The following is a 16686-nucleotide window of genomic DNA, read 5'->3' as shown; positions in this document are numbered from 1 at the left end:
AAAACTTTAGCCGACCCCGACGCCGGAGCGAGTAGTAAAGCTCTCATTTTTCTTCGAAAAGTCGAGCTAAAAAAGAACACGACAGTACTTAAACCTTTGTTTTTAATTTAATTTTCTACCTCTATTTCAAAGTCAGGATATTATACGCCGAATATCTTTTAAAAATATATTTCATGTTCTCTACTCAAGTATGTATAATATACACCAAAAGCAGCATCTGAAGGATTTTTTATAATTTTATTTCTATGTTTACATGTTCGCAATTTATTTATGAAGTGTGACAAAAGCACAAGTTGCATACGTATAGCTATATGTACTACTCATAAATATAAGCGGTCAACGCCATTGGCTTTGTGCCGGGCTTTGTCCGCAATATCTATGATTCTTAACACACTAAAACACTTAATAACAATGAAACAATATTGCATAGCCTATGGTATGTTGAATGGGAACTACATAAAACATATCAATTGAAGTCGCTTTTATATAATTTACTATTGATTAACGCCTTTGTAATATAGCATAATGTTATATGCGAGTATTTTTTTTTTATAAAACGGACAAACATATTTTATAATTTACACAGAATTAATAATTTCAATGCAGTAGATCACAATGAAGACACATCAAAATTCTTTTATTTGTAAACACGAAAGCATGAACGTTCGGTTTCAATTAGAATCCGATCTTGTTTTTAAGCAATCCGGATTTAAACTTGGTGATAATTAAGTAAGTCCTTAGATGTCATACCTATAGGAAACTATGAAACTCAGATTTCTTCATAAATAGTGAAACGCAAGTAGCTCTCCATTGTTCTGCATACTCAGTAGAAATATACTTTTTCTGTGTTTACTAGAATCTGTAGAATACTTTATCCCTTAAGTCTAATTGTCATTCATAAGGACGGACACATTGCGATTGCTATCCATATCCGATGTATACATCGTAAATGTATAGAAGGCGACTGATACGTTCTGTAATTGTCTGGACTTGCTTATGCATTTAGCGCTCTCTATTTGCATGTTTTCCGTTGTTTTGTAACACTATATAACGTGTAAATATTATTGATATTCTGTTTAACGTACCTTTAATTAAAGTTTGTGTTGGTGTCGAACAGGCCCCTTAAACGTGTGAAATTAAGACCCTTTTCTATTGAGCCTGTAAGTTCTTAATATATGTATCCCGGAAAAAGCAACTTTTTGGAAAAATCCACTAATCTGCTGGTACAAATAAACATGACCCATTTATAATCCTTTCAAAATCACACACCGTATCAACCGTTATAATTTAAAGTAAGCTATCATTGGCTGATTTAATGGACCAGCGTTGTTTGTACCAGGGTGATTAGTGGGTTTTTCTAAACTCGTGCTTTTCCGGATAGGCCCATTGCAAATATCTTATGCACGAATATCACGTTAAATAATTAACTAAATACTTAACTTTATCACGGGCTTTTATGTCACTATATGGCAAAGTTGAGATGTTCATTAAAATAACATGTAATTGCTGTCGTTGTTTCTTTCATGTTCGATTTTCACAAATCATCTTGTAAGATGTAATACTAATGCCGGTATATTTAATAATAGAATGCGTACATGTAGGTATCCGTCATGATCATAGAAGTCGCTGTGTTGATTAAAAATCACTTTAATTTTGCCACAAAATACACACAAACACTGTTTTAACGACTTTACTTGCATTGCTACATATGTGAACTAGTGTACAAGTGTCTGACTAGAAATCGCAGATATGAGCATAACACACCGAAGCCCAGTCCCGAGGTGTGCGACAGACAGCCGTCTGAAAAGAGAGAATTCAACATTCCATACAAAAATGGTGCACCCTCAATAACATGATGATAAACTCTAATAAATCAAAATGCATGCTTATTGGCTCAAAACAAAAAAATAAGAATATCTACCTTAATTTAAAAATAGATAATAATGCTATTGAAAATGTCACTAGCCATAATATTTTAGGACTTTATATCGACAAACATCTGCAATGGAAAGTACACATTGATTAAACATGCTGTAAAATAAGCAGTAAATTATCTCTGCTAAAAAGATATCAAATTATTTCACTTTTGATAAAGAAATTATTTCATAATTCATTTATTCTAACCAATTTCGATTATTGTTGTACGATCCCGGGCAACTCTAATAAAACCAGTTTAACAAAAGTGAATGTTTTCCAACAACGCGCAGCAAAAGTCATTCTACAAAAGCCAAATAGAACACCAACCGAAGATTTGTTTTTACAGCTTAATTGGCTCTCGTTTAATAATAGATGTAAATACCACAACGCAATCTTAATATATAAATGTGTCAAAAATCAGACTCCAGAATATGTAAATGATACAACTTTTTCTCAAAATCACAACTAAAAATTAAGATCTGCCACCCATAACGATATTGTTAATACCAAAGCAAATACAGGTTATAAGAAACGAGCTTTTCATATCATAGCATGAATATATGGAACAGTATACCAATTGAAATAAGAATGGCATGCTCTATCTCTGCTTTTAAAAGGCAATAGAAAGCACATTTATTTTCTAATCAATGATGTGTCATGTTATTTTCTTATCAATGTTACTGTATTTCATGTGTGTCTGTCTAAAAGACAAAATGTGTGTTATGTATAGGTGTAAGAAAATATTGTTTGAATGTTTTACTTGTTATAGACCTATTTGTGTTATTATAAGAAGGACACATTGAAAAAAAGTATTGATTCATCTGCATAATATGTATAATGTGTCAGTGTCTTTATGTGTAACCTTCTGTAAATAAAGCTTTTTATTATTATTATTATTATTATTATTATTATTATTATTATTATTATTATTATTATTATAATGCTGTCTCGGCGTGGACGTCGCCAGCTTGTTTGCCACCTGATTACCCCCGCAAATTTAATAGTTTTATAATTAAAGATTACTTGCAGGCCCGTTTTACATGACCGAATTGCCGTTACAGTAATAATACCTTTCATCTGCTTTTCCCTTAGAAGTCTTCGCATGGTAACATCTTTGGTTCTGAAGTCAAAACAAAATAGCAACATAGTTGGTGTATTGCTTGGCAAGATATGATACGTACAAACTAACAATAGAAAACATAAGTTATAACATGATAAAGCGATTACGAAGCAATTTTTAAATATGTGCCGCTAGACAAAGAATGGATGAGTCTATAGCGTCTGTTGCCACTTTAAAAGGTCACTGTAATAATATGCTACAAAATTAAGAACATGCTAAATTTATTCTCTGTTTAGCGGGCATGCTTTCGGGTGTCTTACCAAAACATACTGAACACAGTTTAGAAAATTAAGTAATACTTAATATGATATTTCGAAAACTAGCGGGTTACCAAAGAAAGTTTTGTCGCTAAAACCACCAAAATGTAACCATGATGAGAAACAAATTGGAAAGGAAACTTAACAAAACTATTACCTTAACAGATTGGCCCGAGATGTCAATATGAAGGATCTAATGGGCCTAGATTTATTCTGATGATGTGTAACATGCAGTATTTGATAGATGTCATGTTTTACGACTTTTACAGATATGCTTCTATTTGGACCCATTATCGATAAGTTAGAGACCTTTATTCAAGCTCACTTCTCAAAAGCAACGGTTATTATAATGTGTAGTGTGATACATGTACGCTTCTTATTTTGGGCCTTTGATGGACATCAGCTTTCCGTGAACATAACCTAAACTATGGAAGTATGATTTAGGAACGACAAAGAGCATCCTACAAGCAAACGTTATGGGGAAACTTAAAACATAACGATATAAAACATTTATTCCTTTTTTACAAATAGTGTGTTCGTGCTTATAGGAAGTTATTTAAAAGTCATATGCCGGGGACAAGCTTATATGATAAATCATTAGCCAAAAACAGACTCGGTGGATTTTCTTGAGGTGAAATAACTGAATATTACAAAAGGCAATATATACGAAAACTTATTAAAACTCTCCCAGCAGTGGAATCACATAAAGGACATAACAAAAAAATCAATAAAACGAAAACGCATTTCTTTAGACCTGACTGAGCGAAACAAATATTTTGCACGGTGCAAAGATCACACAAAAACAGTTTCTTACACAGCGCCGATATCGAGTTATGAACGAGTTGCCTCTTGATCTTGTTAAATTCTTCGCTGGACGCTTCACGGTTAAAGTTTCTTAATTTTGTTTATTTTGTTGGTTCCGATTTAAAGTTAATGACAAAATATATTGTTAGAGTAGCTCTATAATAAAACAACTGAGATTGGCTTTTGATTATCAAAGTTTATTGATCGCGGCTTATACCATGTAATATAGCAAACTCCGGACAGTGCAAATATACTTCTTGTTCTTACTCACTACTTTTATAACAAAACACTATAAACATAAATGATACCAATTGGGATCACCGTCGTGAAAAGGTCAAAATCAAGCATTCGGGTTCACTTAATAAATTGAAGTTTACATAATTAATGAACCTAAGCAATTTATTTGGCATTTTTGCCAGCAATACATTTGACGAGCTCAATAAAAGAACACTTGACTAAATTGTATTGGTTCTCTTAAGAGTAACTACAACAATACAATTACATACAATGCCTGATTTATAATTTAATTTTGTTTATCACTAAGTGATTTAAGTGGTTTATTTTTAGATAATAAGCGTTAAATAACTGATAGAAATATGCAGACATGAGTACGGTAGCTACTATAGAACTGCATGTCTCGAGCCTGGTTTTGGATTCATCAATAAACCACTTCGTCGCGATAAATCAATTAAATTATCAGTGTGAAACTCGCCTATTGGGACATGCACATTAACTCTAATTGATTGTGATATTTCACTTCCGTCAGTTGTCAAACATGTGACATTATTGTCTTCCTACTGTACAGCACAAACAAAAGCTCATCAGTAGATGTTCCAGACCAGTGTGGAACAGCAATCCACTTGGCTAACGGACGATTATATGACAATAAAATACTGACGAGATTGGGTCCATTTTTCTAAAAGTTTGATATATATGTGATTCATTTGTAATTCGACCATTAATAAAATATTTTACGAATCAATACCTATATTCAGATGTCAATAACAATGACTATTACGTTGCCATTGGTGATTAGAAAATGACAAAAGCAGAGTGTTGCACATACTAATATATACCAAACTGATTGCAAAAGACGAATAAAACTTGCGTGTCTGTTCGCTCAATAAATAATCGAAACCTGTCCCAGTGTTAATATTTCACGCAATCATTTTTTATCAACCCCTAGTCTAAGGAATCCTTTTGAGTTAATGTTCCCTATCAAATCTGTCACAAAGGGCTCCTTCGCACAAAGTCTTTTTATGGCATTACTAGTAAAAGTTATTGATGTATTGTTATGGATATATTTCAAGCTTACACATACATATTTGTTAAAAATATTGACTTAACCTGGAATTTTGGTGTGAATATAAATTTTTCGGCAATTTTTCTCAATATTTTAAACATGTTGTTGAACCTTTACGGCATTTCACCAACTAGCCGTCATTCACAGATTAAAAAGATGAATGTTGCCGCTTACAGGAATTATCATTTCAAATATTTGTAAGAGAACTGCATTTGTATTGCTCGTAACTAAATTGATCATAACATGGTGTACTTGATATTGTGTCTTTAATAGTAACATTTTGAAATGGTGTTTACGCTTTATTTTAAAATCATGTGTCTGGTCCTGCTAGTCATACTCCACGAAAATAGTGTTTTTATTGACCAGGTTTTTCCTGAATGCTTGGTTGGTTTTAAGAAGTTAAGTTGACATTGAATTATAGAATTAAAATGGTATGGTCTCAATGTATTGCTATTTAAACTAACCACTAAGTTTTACTTCCCCTCGCGTACGGAAAACTTCTTTATTTGAGGGCTGCTAAATGAATACAGTATCATTGTCTTAGCTTATTGACAACTTTCACGACAGCAGTGAGTTCTTTCTTTCAGGTAGCATGATAGAGAGCAATTGATACATCAATCAAATTATTTACTTGGATTTCAAGAAATATTGACAGAACATTCCGTATATTCCGGTCGTTGTCTTCTGATAAAAGCGGCATTCTTTGATGATGTGAAATTGTCAAAATTGATGATAAATATTATTAATAAATATTTTAAATAAATATTTTATACAAAACGACTTGAACCTCTATAAGGAATGACATTGTTGTGGGTTTTTAATTTCAGGAGCATCCACAACCTATGTACCCCCCCCCCCCCCTTCTAAACCGTACCCTCGACTTTTCCGCTGAAGACACAGTGTCTCTTAACCCACTATTCTCACTTTATTCTTATAATAATTTTATATTTCGAGAAAAATTGTGTTTTGATGCGTTACGCCCCAATTGTGTATCTTACATAATAATTTTCTAATGTGCACAGGCAATTATCTTATATTTAGTTTATAAACAAGACTACATATATTTAGGAATTCTAATCGTTACGTTTCATAAGAGCTCGGGTGTGTGTTGCGTCTTTGGTGTCCGCTTTGCACTGTAGCCGCAAGATCGCCCATTAATGCTTTGAGATCGTCATCAACTGAATGTTGCCGGAAACACCCAAGTCGCTTGTCCGGCCAGCTGAGAACCATCCGTATCCAGTCGGAGCGATAGAAATTCTCGAAACCCAGGGGACCACAGAGCACAGCTAAACAATTAAACGCAGGTGCTGAACAATAGGCGAAGAAAATATAAATCAGTAACGGCATCTCTTAATAAGGAAAGCGGCAGCTGAACCAAGGTAATAAAACATAGTGTAATGCATAAATAACGGGGCAAAGGTTGTAACTGAGCGTTAACCGACAATCTCAAGCTCTTTAAGAGAATTTTAAGATACAATAGTTTCACATACAAACAGTTGCTTTGCTGCAGTGCATATAGTTGGCATACCTTGCATTCTATGACAAGATATTTATCTTTGAATCACGCCGTTGATTTCACGTAGAAGTATACAATTCTTCTAAAGTCTAATACAAATGCAACAAGTTTCAATGAAATCCGCCAAAGCACTTCAAAGATATGGCTCCGGATACAAAAGTGCCTATAGTAAAACGCATTTTTTCATGATACAAAGGGCCATAACTCTGTTTTTAACAGATGGTGTACAATGCCATTTGGCGTGCATCATCCTCTTATGCACATATATACTCATACGAAGTTTCAATGAAATCCGCAAAAGCACTTCCAAGATATGGCTCCGGACACAAAAGTGCCGGACGGACGGACGGACGGACGGACAACGCCAAAACAATATCCCTCCGCCTCTGGCGGGGGATAATGAAAGCTGGAGTGTATTAACCGCAATAAGGTTTCTGGTACCACCAAAAGGCATCCAATGTTGTACTTAATGACTGTGAATGGCGCAAATAGGAACCGTGTTACACATGAACATTGTTCTAGATGATTAAGAATTTATTAGGTCTGCTAAAATGGAGAAATAGCATGGTAATAGTTTAAATTAACTAATTACATGTTTATATCAGCCGTGTTCAGTGACTTCCTTTAATAAATAATTCCATACAAAAACTGAAAGTGTCGTCCCTGATTAGTCTGTATGGACTTCACAGTCTAATCTTAGATGACACTTCAGGCACATGTGTTAAGCCCAGTTTTCTGAGAATAGAACGCGTCTCATTTTATACGACCAGTTCTGGATTCTATTGTGTTGTGCTTGAGCAAGATAAGTACAATCAGGGACCCAGAATTGATTTGACTGACTCGTCCTTACTTTGCTCGAGGAAGAGGTCTCTCCGGTAGTTCTTGACTTTTCCTGTGGATGACAGTTGTTTGGATTCCTGGTAGATTTTTCTGCAGAATTTATGTTGGATTTCTCTGATCTTCCGTCCTTGCGTGAACGCTTCCAATTGCCCTTTGCACCCCACCTACATGACGAGTTGCACGTGCATGATATAAAATACATGTGGGCATTTGTGTAAGATGTTTTGATGCACACTTAACATACAACGAAGTTAAGCACCCAAAACGAGTGAAAAAAAGTGAACTTCTCTCCTATTATTTCAGAATTACTATATATAATACTTTTATTATATTCTTCTTTTCAATCATACTCCTTTACATCTAATGGAACTGCGTCAACGCACGGGTTAAGATACAAGTTTAAAATCAACTGTGCACGCCAAAAGCGGACCATTACGCAAACGTTATTAATGCGAGTGACACGTTCGAATATGTTTCTACGAAACGGACCAACATGATTGTCATTACATGTACTTGTCACGCATTAGTGATACATCATGCGTGGTATGGGCATCGACAGGTACACGTGTACAACATGACCACTACCAACCAGTATTGGTATCCAACGTTTCCCAGGCCTATTCATATTAAGTCCATTGTTCGACAACAAAGGGTATGTAGTGTTCACAATATGCAAGAACTTTTTCGTCGCGTGCACGTTTGGTTCAATTATGTTACGATAATGTCTCTCGTAGACGTTAATGACCAATTTGAAACATCTCTTCCGGGATTGGTTCACTATAATCGTAGACCGATTATTAAATTATAGCAGTTCAGTTGTCTCACAAAGCAAAATCTAATTCCTCTACAAGGAAAAAAGTTTAAAAAAAAACGAAGTCAACTGGGAAATCACGACTGCTCATTTCTCATATTGTGAAAGACACGACTGCGATACGCACACAACTGTTTTTCTTTTCTTTCTCGATCATCCTGAAGATTACATAATGAACTAAGTACTAGTATTGTATACTAGTACATGTGTATATGCATGCTTCGGGATGCGTCCGAATGTTGTGCGCGATGAAACAATTTACATAACTGTTAGAAGTCCACTTAAATGAAGGGAACGCGAAAAATATATGGTTACATTGGTACAAAAGTGCACAGTATACGCATAAGTCCAAACAAATAAAAAAAGTTACTCTTTTTTGTACAAAACGTATCGTAATATTTATAATTTCACCTTAAAATATCAGCTAAGCTTTTTAGTAAGACGGACACGTGCACTTTTGACTAAAACGAATAGTTCATGGTAACTATGTCAACTTTGGCGAGGCTGAAATTATTATTGCTATATTATATTGAAATACATACAGCACTTGAGATCTGGTGCGTAGACCCATAATATGACGAGACGATACAAGAATGGTATACCACGTACGTGTTCGGTCATTATGAAGTACAGGAGCTGGTGCGTGATGAAGTAAGCGGCCGTGTCGTCCTGTGTCATATACTTCCAGCAATTGGTCGTTATATTGCAGCGTGGCAACGTCCTGAAATGAAGAACAGCATAAGACTGTACTGTGTCAGCCACCATGCGATGGCAGGGAAGACGACATCATCCACTGCGCAAAACACCGCGCGATTGGAATGGAGGCGAAGTCATCACAATGTTAAATACTCAGTAACCGTGGCGGATACAGTTCCCGGTGACCTATACGCATTTTCTTATATCGCAAAACGAAACAAATAAAAATTTATTTCATTTTGAAGAATGTTATGGTAAGTTTATTTAAAATACTACCATGCAAGAGCCATTTCGTAATCGGGAATCCTTCTTTATAATGCGAAGTCAAAATCGGGTGCCTGCATGCATGCGTCGATGTCAATTTTAATACGGCATCGTGAACATTTGCAGTAAATACTATAATGCCGGAAGTATCGAATTAGTTAAATTTTATTTGAATAATGACACATGTTATTGCAGTGTGCCAACTTGTATGAAAATAATATTTAAATATATAAGGTCAATGTATTCCTGACATCAAATGTTATATTTGCATATTTACTTGTATATGTAATACATATACGCCTTAGTTATGTCAGGCTTTAACGTTTGCAATTATTGAATATGTTCTTTATCATAAGTTGTGCCTACACAAGTTGACATCGACCACCTGCATTGGTAAACCGCGGTAATAATGAATGCGAACAATCAATTGCCATGTTCGATGATCAAAGATACAAGGCTTCATGCTTATTAAACTTATATACTCATTGTGAGATATGACTAAGTGTAGGATATGATCAGGAGTACCTATATCAACACTCCGAACAGCGTCTACTGACGTCTAGTTGCAAACGATTTATTAAATTTTAAAAGCCTTATGTTCTAATAATCAAACACCGAGTCTACGTTAATTAAGAAATGCAATTATTATTTTACTTTTTTAATTACAAGGATTACAAGCAGCAATATATACCTATGTATTTTTACAGTTTAAATGACCATCGCCATGCGAAAATTGCATCAAACGCTGCCATCGTAGCTCCCGACCAGCACGCGCAGTTTTGCAGACTTTAAAGCATAACTGCGATGCATTGTCGTTTATGATAAGTGTATACAATTTACGTGAATGTTTAACATCTATGTATTATTTATACATACACAGAGCTGCGTTGTTCGCTGTTTAGTCACACAAGGTTCTGTGGTATCATTAGCGGACAACATAGCTCCTGGCTGTGCATATGCACAGGCCGGCCTGGAGCTACGATGGCCGCATATGGCATAAGACCTATTTCCACAAAACGCCACTCAAGTCTAAATGATGAATAGATGGTCATATGATGTAAAATTTACAAACACATGAGAACATACACACTTTTCGTTTTCCTGGTACGAGCCCAACATCCGGGCATAGCAGGCGTCTCCAGCTTCCTCGTTGTAGTTTTCGTTTGTACCGACTATTGCCCCGGTGTCACCCATTTCTTTGTGATCGACCTTCGCCCCGGTGTTGCTTTTCTCTTTGAGATCTTCTTCTACCCCGGTGTCGAAAGCCGCTTCTACCAGTTCCCCTTGATATGGCAGCACGTACGGCTGATCGATGGTAGCGTGGAATCTGGTTGGTTTTACAATGTGATTTTTATATGTTAACTCAAACATACATGTATTAATAACACCAAAATGACATTGTTTTAAAAATATTTTCTCATACTGAATACGTTTTTGTTGCGCCCTGAATATACAATGTATAGCACGTGGAACTATCATAAGCGGCATTATTTATCTTCTTGTTAACTCGAACCTAAATTTTATGTAAACTATTAAATGATGCCATTGTTCGCGCTTGTTATAAATACAATTAACCGGTTTCTATGCTCTTTTTCTCAAATGATTTTTTTCTACAGCTCTGACACGTAGAAACGCGCACCTTGTGAAGTAAGCAGGGTCTTCAGCCTCAAGGTAGGGCAAGGCGGAGTCACTTGCGTTATTAAGCAGCGCCTCCATGTCCGTAAGCCGCCGCAACAGGGGCGCGTCACACGTGCGTACCCGGCACTCCCGCACAGCCTCTCGCATCTGGCCTGCACGTGAACACAAGATCAATGCCTTGTAAACAAGCTTACGCCGGATCCATATTCGTCAAGAAAGGATTAAGCTAGAATCTGGCGCCATCTGTCTTCTTATATACGACTAACAAAGTGCAAACTAGTAGCAAATTAAAGTAGCTTATTAATTATGCACATAATTTATTTGTGAGTGTGATTTTATCGCATAACAATACATGCAACCGCAGCTTTTATACCAGTAAACAGTTTGGTCAAAACCTTTCTTGTAGGAATTCCAATGTGAACACTAATGCATAAAACAAAATGGGATGTATTGATTAATAATTGTTGTTTTTACTATTGGAAATAATATAACATTTTTTGTGTGTTGCCACACTTCTGATCTGGAACCTGTTTTGAATACATAAACTTCCCGTATCCTGTTTGTCGATGAAAAATAAGTCACTCAAATTGCGGTTAAAGTGCATTGAATATGAAAGCCAAATTAATTGCAAAACAGATGTGACTACCGGTAGTTCCAGTTATAAAAAGGTATTCAGTGTTTTTGTTGTTGTTTTTTTTCCACCGTTTTGGGAATGGTGCCGGGTCCCTTTGGATTGGGAAAATTCGCGGCGTAGTGACTAAAATTTGGAAATAAGTGTTGTCCTTGTTTTGCTTAAAAATGCTTAAAAATTGAGAATATAAGTTTTATTCAGTATTATATTTACTGAGGTTGAAACTTGTGTGGATCGGAGATGAACAAAATATTAAGATTTAAAAAAATACTTTTTTTATAGAAACCTTCCATTGGGAAATTTTGGCTCCCATGGCATTTGGGAGCAATATTATACTTTTTTTACGTTGGGAATGGGGCCGATTACAGGACCCGATTTTAAATGACAACAATTTGCACTAGTATTGGTAAACATATACAACCTAGAAATATTCGTATGGTCAGGTAGGAGAGTACAACGGAAAAGTACACCGTGTAAATAAAAGAACATGCCCTGATCAGCAGTATACTACTAATATTCAGAGTGTACAGTTTGTGTTTCATTTTGTTCGTTAAAATCAAAGTTTTCCATCTCCCGACGAACAGTGTGCACACAGTGCGCAACAGGAAGGAGTCCCTTATCTGCTCATATTTAAACACTTGGCAAATAATATCCTTATCAAAGTGGTGTTTGTTCTTTCAATACATGTACAGATAACACTTGACGGTCAAACTTTAAGAATCTTGTGGGCCAAACTGATAAAATGTTATGATAAATAAGGTTACAGACACTTCAAATCATTAAAGTTATGACATTAATTAATTTGTGCATATACGCAGGCTAGCTCACGAGCAAGTTAAATATCGGTGTTTGTCAATAAGCAAAAGATAAAATATATCTATATGAATTAACCTGTACCACCTGTAGCACACTATAGCTGTATACATGAAATAGATAAATCGGTGTCTTTCTTATTAAGCAAAATCGATAACGGCAGTATTTATACAATAAATATAAACTCGTCTGACCCTATGAAATGTTCAAACCTTGCCCGAGTCGTAATCCAAATAATCCATCCACGTTTATGGCACTGTAATCCTCGGCAAAAAAGTTCAACGTCCTCTGAACTGCATCCAAAACTTGGACCAAGAGGGCGTTTTCCGTCGGCGGGACTCCACCGACCCCGGCGACGACGAAAATCGCCGACAGTACTGCTAACATAGGCAGTTTAGTCCAGGACCTGACTTCGTCAATATTCATGCGTTAAGATGTCATTCTCTTATCAGTGTGAACCCCGCATCTGGCTATAGTTGGTAAATCCGATGTTAAATATTCCTATTTCGGTTTAAAATGACAAACGTTCTTAAATGTCCGTGCCTTCATGAATACCGAATATGTACAATAAATTATTGGCAAACGTAATTAGTCCTTTTAAGATATGTAAAATCGATTTTAAAGTAGCTTTTATAATTAGTATACAGAGTCCTTGCGGCGCAATCACGCACTGGTAAACTACGAACAAAATGCGCATGTCATTTTCGATGGCCCTCCGTACTTGAACTAAAACATATAGTCTTCGATCCGGCGACAAAACGCCATGCTTAATGGATCAAATTACGGAAGTTCTACAAAGTTCACCAAATGTATTAAACGAAGGTCTTCTTAAATTAGCACAAATGTGATAAAGGCTAATACATGTAGAGCGTGTATACGTATTTAACGTATTCACGCGGTTAGTACGCGTTAAGTTCAACACTTCACATGTCCAGCATAGACGGGTATCTTACACATGTATGTAAACATGCAATTCATTTTGGTGGACCTAAACTACCATTCTAAATGTGTTTTTGAACGCATAGTGTTGTTTATTTTGATGAACACAATACAATCATGTATATAACATATTGACAGGGTTTACTCTGCCATTCGCCAAATTAGCCAATGGCTACAAATTGACCTATTTGGCAAAAGAATATTCTATTTCGGTACAATTTTTCTTTATTAAAACTAATTAAGTAGCTCAAAATAGAGGATTTTGCCATAGCAAGGCGAATTTGGCTAAAGAATTTTTGAAACCAGGGGTCAACGTTCAAGCCCACTTTTGCAGACAAATGTTCGACAGACATAAAGCATCCTATTACAAAAGCATTCTCAACAAAATTAGCAATAAAACAGAATCACACTGAAATCATTATTTAAGAAAAACAATACTTCAAAAATTAAAAAATAATGAATATTAAAACATGAAATTCCCAAACTATATTTGAAAACAATAAATAAAACAAAGTTAAAATAACCAAAAATGAGGCAAAATAAATGAACTCTTCAAGTTCTTTAAATAAGTTTATTCGGAAGCATCAAAATACACTGGAAAACAATTACAAAAAATTAATCCTGAAAATGAATCTGCACATTACGAAATTTATGTACTGATGACCTCTGAGGAAATAACCAAGGCCATAAATAGCTTAAAGGGGCCTTTTCACAGATTTTGGCATGTTTCGAAGTTGGTCATTTAATGCTTTATATCCATCAATGTAAACATTGGATCTAAAAAGCTCCAGTAAAAAATCAAGAATAAAATTTAAAAAACGAAAAAAGGTAACCCTTATCAGGACTCGAACCACTGACCCCTGGACTACTGGTTTAAAAACTTTGCGCATTAGACCACTCGACCATTCTTCCTTTCACAACGATAGATGTATTTTATAGTTCATATAAGCGATCCTCGTAGTTTCGCAAAATATTACGACAACAACAGAACTCTCCAAATTATGCAATCGTTTCTCGTTGCAACGCTTTATAATTTTCATGTTTTTAAATTGTCAAAGATGCATACAAATATCATAACTAAAACGAAAATTTGCGAATATGAAACAACTTTTTTCAATTTTGTCAATTTACCAACCCATGAAAAGGTCCCTTTAAAACAACAAAACACCTGAGGCCGACAATATAGGTAATGGACATATAAAGTCATTTATTACAACAATGTTACCCAAACATGTCAAATTATTCCATTAAATATTTGAGAGCGGAATTTTCCCAGAAAACTGGACGATTACTGGACGTCCGGGTAATGTTTTGTATGCAACGTTGTGGCAACGTAATATTTAGGTCGCAACGTCAGCAACCATTACCGAGCGTTGCCACAACGTTGCATACAAAACATTACCCGGACGTTTCATCAAACGTTGCAGTTTGGTTATTACAATGGTGTATATGAAAGTTTTCCCGACGTTTTTTTTTCCAACGTTGCTGCAACATTGTATTTAGGTTGCATTCGAACGTTGCAGTTTGGTTGTACCAATGGTCTATATGAAAGTTTTCCCGACGTTTTTTTCCAACGTTGCTGCAACGTTGTATTTAGGTTGCATTCAAACGTTGCAGTTTGGTTGTCACAATGGTGTATATGAAAGTTTTCCCGACGTTTTTTTCCAAACGTTGCTGCAACGTTGTATTAAGGTTGCATTCAAACGTTGTATTTTTTAATTCTTTTTTTAATAATTTAAAAAAATAATAAACAAACTATTTACTGCCAATCGCTCTTTCGAGTATTATCGGCAGATATGCACACTGTCGAGTCCGTTCCTTAGAAAAAACCAGTACTTGGTGTCCATTAAAAGAGGAGATAATAAAACCCCGAGAAGGAATCGTACTTTATAATAATACAGTGTATGCATAGCATAAATGAAAATATGATTTCTTGTAAATTTTGGAAATTCATTTTTTTTTAATTTTACAGATCAGTTGCTTAAACTTAAAGATGCTAAATATGAATTTTAACTCAAAATCGCCGGATAAAATATTTTGTTTAGGTTGTGTTATGCATTAAAATGGTAGAATCTGTAGTTTCATAGTTTCAACAAAAAATAAATAGTCAACATTTTTGTCTGAAACTTTCAATTGTCGCCGCGGTGTAGTGGATGAGGTAGCGATCGGGAGTTGGTGGGTTCGATTCCGACTCGGGGAGCGTTTCATGAACTCCTCTATAGACATCAAATAATGTTGTTTTTTCGGCGTAAGCTGTATTAAGCCAGCTTTTCACCTTAGCCTGACCTTTGTAAGTGTCCAATAAAATTCATATAAAATTTCCCGCGGCTAGGTACGAATGAATACACTTCATTTATTCCATTGGCTGATTTGAGTATACCACCAGAACATTGGAAACATATTCGCGTCTTTGTAACACTGTTTTACTGTATGAAACAATTTTATCTCTAATGAAAAGGCTTAATAGATAGAACAGTTTTACACTCAATTCTCGACATCAATACAGTTTGTGCGTACACCTTTTATTTTCAGAGTATTACCAGCGCAAAAGCGTTTATACTTAAAAGGCTATGTTCTCATATTTAGTACTTACTTCCATATTCCTGTCAACATTTAACATGTAAAAGTATAAAGAGCCGCGGAAGCGAGGCCTCACTTTAAAGCATTGCATTTCAACCCGCGAGGTTTCGGGTCAATTCGCGGACATTCAGAGTTTATATACAGGTCATCACCGGAGTTCGCGGCCAGTAAAATAATCGTTATATAATAAAGACGCTATCCGTGAACTAGGTGACCTGGAATTTTCTTTAGACCAGAAATATGTTAAATGAAGATATTCAGCAATATAATTATGTTATGTCAATAATAGATTCTTAATGTGTTTTCAACAATACAATGATAAATATTATTTTTGATAAATTTAACAATAATTATTCCACCATATTGCCTAATGTACTAAAGTGATATTATGAGCATGTAACAGTTTATAGTTCTCTATCGCAACCGTTGATTATTTTTTATGTTTCTACTTCATATACACTTATATTAATTAATGCAGCATCAACATACTAAAACAATATACCAGAAAGAGAAAAATAATGCATTTGAAAATCAACCGTACTTTCGTTTGACAACTG

The 16686-nt window shown here is 35.2% G+C and overlaps 1 protein-coding gene across 1 annotated transcript; it reads right to left on the bottom strand.

Annotated features, from left to right (window-relative positions):
- Positions 1–1435: 1435 nt before the first annotated feature.
- On the bottom strand, positions 1436–13435 carry LOC127841270 (UPF0764 protein C16orf89 homolog). Its single transcript, XM_052369956.1, has 8 exons — positions 12823–13435; positions 11168–11318; positions 10619–10855; positions 9178–9289; positions 7768–7921; positions 6486–6687; positions 2988–3037; positions 1436–1800 (listed from the first exon to the last, which is right to left on the bottom strand). The coding sequence occupies exons 1-8, from the start codon at positions 13034–13036 to the stop codon at positions 1703–1705; spliced, it is 1218 nt and encodes a 405-aa protein (XP_052225916.1). The 5' UTR covers positions 13037–13435; the 3' UTR covers positions 1436–1702.
- Between the last annotated feature and the right edge of the window lie 3251 nt (positions 13436–16686).

Source organism: Dreissena polymorpha, chromosome 1 (genome assembly GCF_020536995.1).
Source record: "Dreissena polymorpha isolate Duluth1 chromosome 1, UMN_Dpol_1.0, whole genome shotgun sequence".
NCBI lineage: Eukaryota > Metazoa > Mollusca > Bivalvia > Myida > Dreissenidae > Dreissena > Dreissena polymorpha.
Note: the sequence above shows the minus strand (reverse complement) of the source record. Positions and strands in the feature narration are given on the sequence as shown.